Here is a 13,218-nt window from a genome sequence, read left to right as displayed (position 1 = left end):
AGAAAATTAACTTAGATTTAAAACTGCTAATTATTGCTTGGTCGCTCATGCATATTACGGCACCTAATCTAACCATGTTAACCCCCCGTTATCAACGGAGAATCAGTAAATCAATAAATACAGTTGATAGTTTTGGAATTTTCTCAACACGTGTCAAATCGCAAATAACATAAAAAATTGCAGTTGGTGTTTGCTTAAATTCATTTCACGCTATACCACTTAAGCATTTTGTAAAATTTTTTTTAGTTAATTGTTATTTCTATGTTTACTTTTTAATCTAACTTAATTATTGCCTCGGGTCTTTTAGACCAAACTAAACAACGTTTTGTTGCTAATACGCTGATACAAAAAAATGTAGTGCTACATAATAGTATTATTTTTTTAAATAAACATAAAATCGTCTGTCTATAAAAACTAAACATGCAGCAATGTTTAGTTATACAGTATGTTTACTTATGCTTAAGATCACGTATTGGTTAAAACCTTGTGGATTAACCATTGCTTAACGCAGACTCGCCCTCTATATGTCAACACAGGAATCGCGAGTGCAATCAAACGTCATTCCTGTTGTTTATTGGGTGCAACTTACAGGACGCAAAAGGGTTTACTTATTAACTTTTAACGGGCGTCTTACAGTGCATCCACCTGCATTGTAATGTTAGTTTTTATATTTGTGTTAAATCTCATTTTAACAAACATGTTGCTATGGTAATTTAAATATTTGAACTGTAGGATTTATTAATTAATTTTTTTTAATACGTTAAAATATTTTTTTTAGGCATGACTAATTTTTGTGTTACGTTGGTTCTGTTAAGCAGTTTTAATTAAGATTGTATTTTGTTTATTAATTTTGTCGTAAAAACTTTATAAAACTAAACACATTTTGCAAGAAAGAAATCAGTTGAAACCGGTTACCAGGATTTTTCGGGTTGCGCTTGAGTGACGCTGCGAAGTCAACAAACAAATTGGGTGTGATCTGGCGTAGTGCCGACACTCGCTGCTTCACTGAACAGACTATCGAGTAGACCACGAGATTTTTCGGTATTGGGAATGCGCAGTTAGTGTGTATATTTTAAAGTGAGTGGGTTATCACATTTCAATTTAGTTGTCAAGCGGGCGTAGGCGATTGTTTAGTATGAAATAAGTTAAAAATAAGCCATTGGTTTTGGTAGACTCGTAACTTAGTTGAAAAATTAGGGTTGGGCCCCTGGCTCTGGGGTTTCGGGCTTTAACAACAATAAGTTTCTTTTTTAAGAGATTTATAAGTTAGTATCGTATTTGTTAATTAAGTCTGTACGTAACTAAATATGGGTTAAACATTTATTTAGGATTTTTTATTTTGGTATTGCAGTATCGTTTTTGCTAATTGGTTATGTGCATATAACTACTGTTCCACTCATTTAAAATATGAATAGCTTTAAATTGTATCTTCTTATATGTATTTGCCATAGATATAAAATTGTACACTTATTGAATGGTAGTTTGTGTGTGTGATGTCGAAAATTCTGTCCCACTCTAAAGCAGATGAAAGAAACTATCGAAAAATTGCATTAGAAAATATAAGTAAGAATTAATTTTTATTACATAAATCTTAAAACTTATATATATTTTTATATATATATAGGCTATTATACTTTATTTTTTAAATTTATATGATTTTTAGTAAAACATGAAAATGTAGAGACAAGTTCAAATCCACCTTTACCCAAAGGATGTCGCCCACTCACTCATCAAGTGGCTGGTCATCGATATGGTCAGGGACGTCTAGGAATCGGTAAGATTTAAAAAAATATATATAAAATAGTTTATTTGTATGCAACATTTACAAAATATTGGTTATTTACTTCAATCTTTTAAAGACACTTTTTTATTTTTATCTTGTGCATATTGGTGTTAATAAATCATTGATTTATTTTCAAAATGATAAGCTCAAGGGAATAACAAACACGAAGCCATATGCCAAAATTACATTAAGTTTTGTATTGAAAAAAATAAATTCTTAGCCATTTTACTATTTTTTATACCTTTTTTTACTTTTTACCAACTATTTTTACAATTTTTTTGCAATTAAATAGGGATAACAGAAAGTTGTATATATTGTAATTACTTTTTAATCAATAATATTTGTTTTACTTGTTTTGATGAATATTTTATTTTTAATATGGCAGCCAGCCAATGTAAACACAAACAAATGTTACCACTGTCTTGTGTGTGTTTTTCTCTTAAAAACCCTGTAAAGTTTAAGTCATCAATATTGATTTTATTTGTGTAGTTTTGACTGGTTGCACGTTTACATTTTTTTTATTTGTAGTAAAAGCTATTCATATTAAGATCTATCATAAGGTGATTTAACAACATAAAAGCATGCAATTAGTCAAAAACTTTATTCCTAATTATGTAGTATACACTTTGATTACTTTTTTAAAAGTAATTAGAAATTTGTTATTTCTAATTTGTTTACAAATTCTAATCTCATTTTTTTGTTTTAGGTATGTTGCAACATTTAGATGGTTCAATTCTTAAACCTGTTCAACCTCCCCCTAGAGGCGAACGAGAGGTCGCATTTTATCGCAAATTATTCGACCCCAAATGTACTGACCCAGTCTTGTTAACTCTTCAGCCTTTTTTACCCAAATTGTTGGGCGTCTGGGATCCACCAATGCTAAATAATTCTGAAAACTTAGAAGGTTCTCCGTCTTGTAAGTATAGAAAATTAAATTTTTTATGTTGTACTAATTATTTAAAAGTAGATTATTTTGAGAAAATCTAATTGTTATGAATGTATTAATTATTTTATCTTTTAAAATCGACTTTTCTATAAAATTATAGACTTTTCTATAAAATTATCATAACCTATTTACTTTAGTTGTAATTATATTAATCTTATCGATCTTATAATTTTGCAATCAAACTGTAAATCTAAGATTTAAAATTATGCAAAAGTGAAATATTAAGATTACTAAAAATTGATAGAAAACAACAAATCCATTTTAGTGTCAAATACGTAGATACAATAAATAAATTCATGTCATAAAATACATTAGTTAAAACTTTTCTAAATACACCTGTTCAGTATCAAAAATAGCTATTCTGATTTTTGATACTGATATGCTTAAAACAGATAAATATCCAATGATTTCTTATTAAGATAAAAAGGAATTTTTAAACAAATAAGTATTGCGAAACAGTCTAAAAAATTGGTAAAAATTTAAAGAGTTTAGTTATTCTTGAAAGCTGATTTGTTTTTAAACCTTCAAAAATTACAGCTATTTAAATTAAACAATTTTAATTATTTTTGTAATGTTAAAGATAAAAGACACAACTTTCACTGGAAATTAAATGAAAACCTTGACATCTGTGAAAATTAAAATAAATCAATGTTAATTTAATTTTGAAAAAGTCAATAACTTAGAAATCTTATTACAATGTTATTGCATTGATATTTAAATTAAAACAAAACAATTTTGTAAGGGTAAGAAAATGTTTGAATTTACCTATATGGTAAATCCTTGTTAACAAAAATAACTTTCATTCAGTAAAACAACACCCCTTAATTTATTAGACAATTGTGCGCATATATTTTATTATTATTTCCTATGACATCATATTGTTATGGTGATTAAATATAAATTGACAAATTTTTACAAAGATTGATAGATTACATGTTTTAATCAGGTATTTAATGTAGCAGAGTTAAAATATTATCACAGATTTAAGCTAAGTTATTTTTACAAGCCAACACCATGTTAATCACTACTTTGAATAGTTGACATTTGTTAAAAAATTAAAAATGGTTTAATAGTGAACTACCAATAAATTTTTAAATTTTTTTCTATTTTATTTTCAGATTCGTATTTAAAACTTGAAGATGCTTGTCGGCGTTTTCGGAATCCTTCCATCTTGGACATCAAGATCGGAAGAGTAAGTTATGATCCTGGAGCAGATGATGAGAAGATGGCGATTGAGAGTGCAAAATATCCTCCTCTAATGGATCTTGGATTTCAGCTTCTTGGGATGAGGGTAAGAAGATTTTATTGTAAATTTTAAATAAATTAAAATGTTCAAATAATATTTTTAACTTTGTATTATAATATCTCGATTTATTCAATTCGCTTAGAATTAAATTAAGTTTTTAATTAACAAATACTCTTTTATTTGTTGTTTATTAACCCAATCTTGTTTAATTTTAAAATACCAGGTTTGTATAAAGCATAGAAATAGTTATATTACACACTCATAAGGAAGCAATACTGCATCCGGTTAAAACTAACAAAAAAAAACTAAAACATTTGGACTCTTTTAGTTTATACTTTAACGCTTTTTAACGCTTTTTTTTTTTTAACGCTTTTTTTTTTTCTTCTTTGATCAACTGATAAATGGAAGTAAAGTAATTTGTTGTCGCCATTCTGTTATGAACATAAATTTATTAGAGTAATATGCAATATGGCTAAATGGGTTTATATTATGGTTAGTTGGTGTGGTGTAGGCGTTATATTGACTCATGTAGTTTACTCAAATTTAGGTTTTATTTCTATTATTATAAAATATGCTTGCTTAACTTTAATGTGTTTAAAACTTTAAAAACAATTGGTAACAACAGTTGTGCAAATTTTGTTGAATGAGAACTGAAAGTGTTGTTGCTTTATGTACTTTCTAACTTAAATTGTTTTATAAACTATCAATTTGTATTAAAACAAGCATTAAACAATTGATTATTCAATATTACTGGTTGGATAAAAATATAAGACATAAATCAAACGAGGAAATCAATCATTAAATATTTTATTTTGTTTTTAAAGCATCATTTGTATGTAAAAAATTATGAAATTTTTAAAATTTTTGCCTTATAGTTTTTTTAAAAAGTTTGACTTAAGTAAAAGTTGTCAACCAATTTCACATCTCACTTATTTAATTACCTTTTAGTTAAAAGTCGTAAACTTTTTTTTTTACGATTGGTCGTAAATATTTACAGGACATTTGCCTGTCCTTTTAACAAGATTTACCATTCTTTTTAATGTTTGCTAGATATCGGGACCTTCACCAAACGAAGCCGTATTCTATGATAAAAAATATGGACGTTCTTTGACAAAGGATCGAATAACTGAAGGTAAACAAAGTTTTTTTGTTATCATATAAATCATGTCAAACCTAGTTTAATCAGATATCTGATATCTTGTTTGCGTCACTTTAAAATACCTTGCACGGATTTACATTCATTTAATCTGAAAACATGTAATGGATTTGATTTGATCTTTGTAAATGCCGCTCAAATGTGTTTTATATGTTGTTTGAACGTTATGTGGGGTAGCAGTAAACATAACATTTTTGCTTGCGCAGTACATCTCTATATGCTACAATCTGCTACATTGCCCTGCAAAACTTTATACATTTCCACAAATTTAAAAAAATATTTAATTGTTGGATTTTTTATTTATTGATTTAAAACAATAATTAAAGTTTTTGATATTATTTTAATAGCTCTTTTGTTGTATTAATATTTAACAAAATAATGTTCTAACTTTAAACTTTTCAATGTCACACAACCGAATCTGCAGTGTATGATTTCGTAACGTCATGGCATTGGTTATCATGATACACAAAAGTTTAACTGCCATTTAAAATAATATTTATATATGCTTGTATTGATTGAACTATGATATTGTCAATAGTAATTCAAACCCTTTTTTTGGTATTTTTTTCATTTGATAAATATTATATTGTAATGTGTGGTAATCTAAAGTACAGTGCAATTAAATGTCAAACATTACTGTGGTTTTGTAACATGACATTATGCGAGAAAATTACTATTGTATTATAATGCGACATAATAAATAGCTTACACTTACATTTTTTAACAATTGTTTATTTCATGATACAATGTTGTAAACAAGCAATAATAATTACTAACTTCATGCAACTTTTTTAAAACTAATCTTTGTAACATTTTTTTTTTAAGTATGTTGTCAAGTTGTTTTGTATATTAAAATATATATACATTGGTTAATAAGAATAAACTTGTTTTTCTTTATTTTTAGGTCTGAACCTATACCTGTCAGGTAACTTGGCATGGAAGAAATATATCGTGAAAGCATTTGTAGAAAGACTGGAAATGATTCTGAGTTGGTTTGAATCTCAGGAAAGGTAAAAACTTAATTCAATAGAGATATAGGAAAATATTTTTCCTGTATAGCTTACATCAATAAGTTTAAACTTAAACTTTGGCCCTTATGTGCTAACATATGTTATGATTTTTTTAAAGACTAGAATGTTTTTGATAAGGCTAGCTTTACTTTAAATTTGGTGTCTTTTTTTTATTCTAAAAGATATTGTATTTATAATTATTTAATTTAATACAAGGGATTTTGTTCTATAAAATTTTTAAACTTTTCTGTTAATTCATTGTAATTTCTCTATTAGATTATATAAAACAAACTGAAATCGACTAAGATTGGTTTATATTGTTCCTGGGGTATCAAAAGCCTTGTTGCTATTTAAATAGGCTTACAATCAATTATTATGTAAATTTCATAAATCATTTTTTGTTGACGTAGGTTTAACTGTGACTGGTATTTGGCATTAATTTAGATAAACGACTGAATATCTATTTTTGTATATCTTTAACAACACATTCTCTTAGTGACCACATATTTGTATGCGATATAATCTTGTTTATCAAATAATCTATTTTTACGATTTATGCGATCAAATTGTTAAAAGGTCAAAAACTGTGTAGATTGAAGATAAAATTTGTGGGTATAAATTTAACAAGTTATTCACACATATTATTGGAACAGGTGTGTTTTAAAAATCTTTTCATAATGTTAAAAAAGTTACTTCACTTCAATATTATCATAAACTTATTGTAATAAAATTAATTTTAAAAGCAGATTTGTGATAATATAATAATTTATTAACTTTTCTATACAAATTTTCTTTACTCTAACTTTTATAATAAATTATTGAAACAAGCCAACGCCCTTGTTTTATACGGCCCTTCATAGCGTTTAAGCTTATCTATTTATGTTCATTACCGACTTGTTGAGTGTATCCTCCTACACGTTATTGACTTTGGATGATTTGGTATTTGTATAATGTTGATGTGGATGAATGGATGGTTTGGTTTGTTGGGCTTGAATTATTGGTTTAGTTTTATTTAACCAAGAAATAAACTTGGCAAATAAAAGGATTTAAGAAGTGATTTTACCTATAACTTTTAATAAAATTGTTAATTTAAGGGGCAAACATGTATTTTTTTTTGGCAAACAATTTAATTATATTTGGTAATATAAATGTTGTAAAGTTTTACAATACAATTGCTATGTCATGTTTTGTAATGTTAAGGTTCTTTAATTTATTTTTACAGCTTTTAAAGTAAAGCGGAATTATAACATGTGTATTTAATCATTTAATATTACACCCACGTTCTTTATCAACTAAATATACCCAAAATTATAGGAGAAAATGTTATGTTTGATTAGCATATACTAAAAATAATCTTTTTGTTTGCTTTTAATCTTATGTACTTTGATTCTTGTAATGTATGATGAAATTAATTATTTGACATAGATAAATCGTTGGTGAAATAGCAATTTGTTCTATTTATTCTTTTTAAAATGAAACATATTATGTAAATTTCGTTTTTTTAGTTTGAGTAATTATTGATCAGTTGTTGATGTTTTATAAATGTAATACAGTTTTGAGCTAACTTTTAATGCAAAAAAAAGATCAATGCATTTTTATTATAAACAACTAAATTGCTGTTAATTCAGGAATTTACTATTTTACTTAAAAAAAGTTTTATAGTTAAAGACAAAAAAATCCCCCTTAGAGTCCATTTTTTTTTCTTTTTTTAGGTATCAGTTCTACTCCTCTTCTCTACTCTTCATCTATGAGGGAGAGTTTGTGGACGGATCCTCTGACTCTGATGAGGAATTTATCCACAAATATCGACAGATGAAGTTCCCTTCCATGCACACAGAGTCTTACCTTGCAACAGTAAGAAAGTTTTTAAACGTCGAGGAAAAATCAAACCAAGGTGAATTTTAATTTAAAAATTTCTTTTATCTTTGAGCAGGCTTACATGTTTTTTAATTTTGTTTTTTATTTGTTTTTTCTTATTGTTGTTTAAATCAAACCAAAGTTAAATAATTATAAGTCACAATAACTAAATCTTAAAAACAACTTTTGTTATTAGAAGCCAAAGAAGCCTTAAGCAAAGTAGAAGAGTTAAAAATTGCTGAAAATCAAAATCAAGTCACCAAAACTGATGGTTCATCAGTTATTCAACAAACTGAAACAGAAACAAATATACCAACTGTTGCACAAGGTGATTTAAATTTTGTAAATAATCTGAAATAAAAAAAAGCAAGATAAAATAAAGGGGTTAAAATTTTATCATTTTTACAAATTATTCAGGCTAGTTTATGTTTTGTTTTACAGATGTTTCCAGCAAGGTTGAAGTAAAAGTTGAAGGCACACAACAAAGAACACAAAACAACAACACAAGTTCAATTATTCACACAAATGGGCATGAATCTGGGTAAGTGACTCGCTACTGAACATGTATTACAGTTTTTTATTACTTTTAGTACTGTTTTATGTGATTTTATTGGTAAAACAGATAATAAACTATGCACATAATACCTACTTTTTTATGACTTTTCTAACATTGTAACGAACTCACATATCTATATCGTGCAGTAACTTATTTAAAAATATTGAATTTTTTTACAAGCCCTTGGTAAAATTTAAAATTTTTGTAGGTACTCAAGTGAAGCTGAGTCGAAGTTATCAAGCAGAAGAGCATCGGCAACAATGCAGAATGAATTTGTGACATCGTTGAACAGAAGAATACAAGAATCTGCGAGAGGTCATCTTAAATATCGCTTTCCGCCTGATCTGGTGGATGTCAGGTAAATTATTTATTACTTTTCAAGTTTTTAAGTTCAAAATTATAAGCTTTTACTGTTATTTATACCTTTTAAATTTTTCATTTTAAATTTAATCAATCCATTCACCAGATGATATACTTTTTGATACTATAATACTTACCATTTGAATATTTTGGTAAATTTATATGCTACTGAATTAAGAAGTGGAACTGATATTTTGTTTTTGTTTACATTAGAATAATTTATTTTTTCTACATTATTATTTGTAATATTGACTTAATTAAAATTGTTTTTTAGAATGATAGATTTTGCTCACGTATTTGAGGAGCCGAAATCTGATGAAAATTATTTGTATGGTTTGCATAATGTCATCGACCATTTTAAACAAATTCTCAAAACCCTTTGATTACCTGAATTGATTTTCTGTTTCAACACCACTGCTAATCTTTCTTATCTCACAGAGTGAAAAATATCAGACTGCTGTGTGTTGTTTAAGTCATTCCTATACCCAGGTTGTTTAGTAATCAAATTCTGTCATAACTTTGGACATTTTTGAACTTTAAATTTAGTTTCAGTTTTTGCTTTGTTCTATTTCATGCTTGCTTAACAGCATGATATTTTGGTTTTATGTAATATTTTAACCTTTTTATGGTGGTTTTATAATGTTTTATTTTGAAAATGGTGTACAAGTTTAAATGACTATAATCATGAGATTTTTAAAAGGCTTACTTAAATCCTTACTAAATTTTGTGAAACAAATATTATGATTTGCCCCTTGACATTGCTTCAATTTATTTCTGTAGTTAAACTTTTGGGCTAATATAAATATATGTCTGCCATATCTTCAAGTAGAATATTAATTTGTTAAAACCTAATTTCCATGCATTGTTTAACATAAATTTTCATCGTTTGTCATACATAGCACAAGTTAACTAAATTTTTTAAGTGCAAAATTTTAATTTTTTATTGTTTCAAATTTGTGTGGGTAAATGACACGTCCTTGAGCAATGAAATCCATTTTTGGTACATATTAGACTATTTCAAATTATTTCTTTACCCAAGTTATAGGTCTGAAACAATTCTGTTGTGTGCTATATAAATTGGTCGATGCCTATTAATTTTCTATTCTAAATCAACATACTTTTAATTTAGAGTAATCTGAGTGGCTTTCTGTTTTATATTTTAATTGCTTTTATTGTATTGGGTTTTTATTTTTCAAACAATATTTTTTTAACTTGTTTTATTTTTTAAGTGCTGTATTTTATTTTTTGAAATCCCATTTTAAATATTTTTTTAAATTGTTTCATCCACAAATTAGTTTTATTTTCCCAAGTCACAAAATTATTTAAAAAGTCCGAATTTATGCATAATACCAAAAAAGAATTTCTGTCGACATTTTGTGATACTAATATACTAATATGCACTTGGGAAAACAACGCATTCCTTACCAATAACATATTTAATCCTATGCAAAACAAGATAACAATTTCTGCAGTACAAAAAATGAAGCAGACTTTCAATCTTTTTTTTCTAAAAATATCATGAGATATTCTATTGTAACATTCACAACGATTCTACTTGCGCTAGCGCAAATGCATGTTTTAAAATTTCATTTTATGTGCCTTACCATGGTTAAAAATGCATTATGTCTTTTAATTTGCTATAAGCATTGTTTGCATTGTGTTTTAACATCGTTAGAATGCTCTTTATTTCGGTGCTCTTAGTTGAATGCTACCTGGTAAAAACATGAAAAATGTTTGCATGTGACGTTAGGAGACGTTTTTTGTTTAAATATTTTTGGTGCAAATTCAACAACTTGACATTTTATTTAAAAAAAAAAAATTGCTTTTATTTTATTTTTGTTATTTATCAGCCCTGATCACTTTTTTAATTTAATACGGCACTTTGTTTAAATTTATTATAGCATTAAGACCATATATTTTTTAACAAGACAACACTGGACATAGTTATGGTGTTAAGGGTCACGATATAACAGTGTGCTTCTATTATTATTGTTTTTGAATGTCGATATGACCATATTTTTTGAACTATATTTCAAAAATACGACCAAAACTTTTATCGATTTTTTTTCTTACGAAATTATTCTAAAGTATTTTTATACGCTGCCATTAATCTATGTGTTTTAAAATAACTTACGTTAACCAATTAGCCATTTGTGCTATTACTCATATATTATCACAACAGTACTATAAACTGTATATTTTTATGTTTAAAATTGCTATTAGTAGAAGTAGTATATTACTTATATCGCTGTTAGAGCGTTTTTTGTCATTCGGATTTTCGATATCCACTGACCCTGCTTTAAAACTTTTGTTTTTGATTTTTAGTATACGTATTGCACTTTTATTTCATTACAACGGCCAAAATTTTACTTCAAACTTTGAAAAAGGTGAAATGTTGTGTTGAAAGAAAAAAAATAATTATTTCTTTGCGCGCAGTATATACAACCTTAAAGTCGATTATATCTGTAGTTTTAAATTTAAATTAATATGGCGAATGATTTTCTTCTTTTCACGCAATATTTCATTTTTGTCTTACATTATCTGTGTTAAATAATGCAATTAATTTTTCTTTGGCGTGTGTTTTGTATGTTTCTAATATTAACGCGTATACGTCAAGAATTGTTTTTATTTCAGTATTTCAGTTAAGTTGTTGATAATTCTCATTCGAAGCCAAAAAATAATTGACCCAGACCAAATGGTGTTTAAAACGATTACCGGTCAGTTAATTAAAGTCAACCCTTTAATGAAATGAACAAACAAATAAGGGTATTATAGGTTTTGTCCAGGGCTGAGTTAGTTGGGTTGTTAAGGGTCGGAATTGTCTGGTCACCATCTTAAATATTATTTTGATCGACATTACATTTAAGTTGTCACGTTCTTAGTAACAAGCATATAGGCGGTAGTTTTTTCTACTTGTGTTCAACATTCAATTTACATCAATTTGGAAACTTCGTTACATTTGATCTTTGGATTTACTACCTTACCCACTGAGTTAACCACTAATTTTCGATATTCGCACACAATTGGTCTACTGATTCCTCCTCCCCTGTAATAGTTAAACTGTTGATAAGATCTTGTCTTTGTTGGGAGTTTATTAGAATTTTTATGTAGCCTAGTGTTTTAAACGTGTACCTAAATGTTTTTTTTTTCTTGTAATGGTTTTATAAATTTATAATGACGACGTTTTTGTGGGTTTACTGTTCAGACCGCCAAAGCGGTCTAAAGTAGACTAGATAAAATAATTTTTTAAAGTTAACTTTAGTTTAAAATAATATATCTTAGGGCGTTGATAAACGATAACTTATATTTTATTGTTTTAATAAAGTAGGCTTTGCAGCAATTCAAAATGCAGTGGACCCTTCTTACATTGTGTCTATTTTACTTATCTTTCGCTTGTGAAAAAACTTTGACTGAAAAACCTGCAGATTCCAAAATTGTAAGTAAGAGACATAAGCCTAATGAAACAAATTTTGTAATATAATGTTTGGATTTATATCCAGGGTTTGCCGTGTTTGTTAAAATATCATGGAGTTTTGCCAACAGTTGTGGGCAGATGCGTTTACAATCCTTATGGAAATCCGTTGGGTTGCGTGACAAAATATTTTCCAAACCAATGGTCAGTAAATACACGTTTTTTATTTTTGAGAATATGTTTTGTTTCCATAACATATAACGTTAAAAAGTTATCAAATTCCGGTGTATTTTTGGCTCAAATTGGATTGCATTTTTTATTCTATTAATTTTTTTTCTAAGGGAGTTATCGCATGCTGGATTTTTCCATACTTATTATCCACCTTTTACTAATTGTACTCAGCTTAAAGAAGGCAGTAAAGGTAAAACTAATGAAGTTTAAAAACATTTTTGGTAATTATTTTTTGAAGATATCATTACAAACAATAACTTCATTTAATGCTGCAATTTTTATTAATTAAGACCATTTTCAACAAACACAATAATTTAAATTAAAACGTATTTATTTATTAAGCTGCAAAGGAGGCCTACTTTTATTCTAACAAAACCATAAGTCCGTACAAGTGTGTACAAAGTGGCCACAGGGTGTCGACAAAGATTGGAATTTGTGGCAAACAAAAAAATTTAAATGTTTGTGTTTTGGACGAAGATCACTTTGAAGTTTTATTAAATAAAGAATGTAGCGAGGTTGATAAAACGAACCTACATTCGGGTTCAGTAATTTTAAAAATCAACGTTTTTTTACTGTTATTGTTAATTTTATATGGATATGTATTTTAAAACAATCTGTGAATAAGTTTTAAAATAGTATAACGGTGTCATTTAACCAGAGT

At 27.2% G+C, this 13,218-nt stretch overlaps 1 protein-coding gene across 1 annotated transcript; it reads left to right on the top strand.

The window, feature by feature from the left end:
* Positions 1-1,411: 1,411 nt before the first annotated feature.
* On the top strand, positions 1,412-11,524 carry LOC145741643 (uncharacterized). Its single transcript, XM_082559261.1, has 11 exons — positions 1,412-1,563; positions 1,664-1,774; positions 2,490-2,699; positions 3,848-4,020; positions 5,026-5,107; positions 6,036-6,141; positions 7,854-8,035; positions 8,195-8,326; positions 8,440-8,539; positions 8,763-8,912; positions 9,189-11,524. Exons 1-11 carry the CDS (start codon positions 1,494-1,496, stop codon positions 9,295-9,297), a joined length of 1,425 nt encoding a protein of 474 aa, XP_082415387.1. The 5' UTR covers positions 1,412-1,493; the 3' UTR covers positions 9,298-11,524.
* Positions 11,525-13,218: the final 1,694 nt, after the last annotated feature.

This window comes from Corella eumyota, chromosome 2 (genome assembly GCF_963082875.1).
Source record: "Corella eumyota chromosome 2, kaCorEumy4.1, whole genome shotgun sequence".
Classification (NCBI taxonomy): domain Eukaryota; kingdom Metazoa; phylum Chordata; class Ascidiacea; order Phlebobranchia; family Corellidae; genus Corella; species Corella eumyota.
Note: the sequence above shows the minus strand (reverse complement) of the source record. Positions and strands in the feature narration are given on the sequence as shown.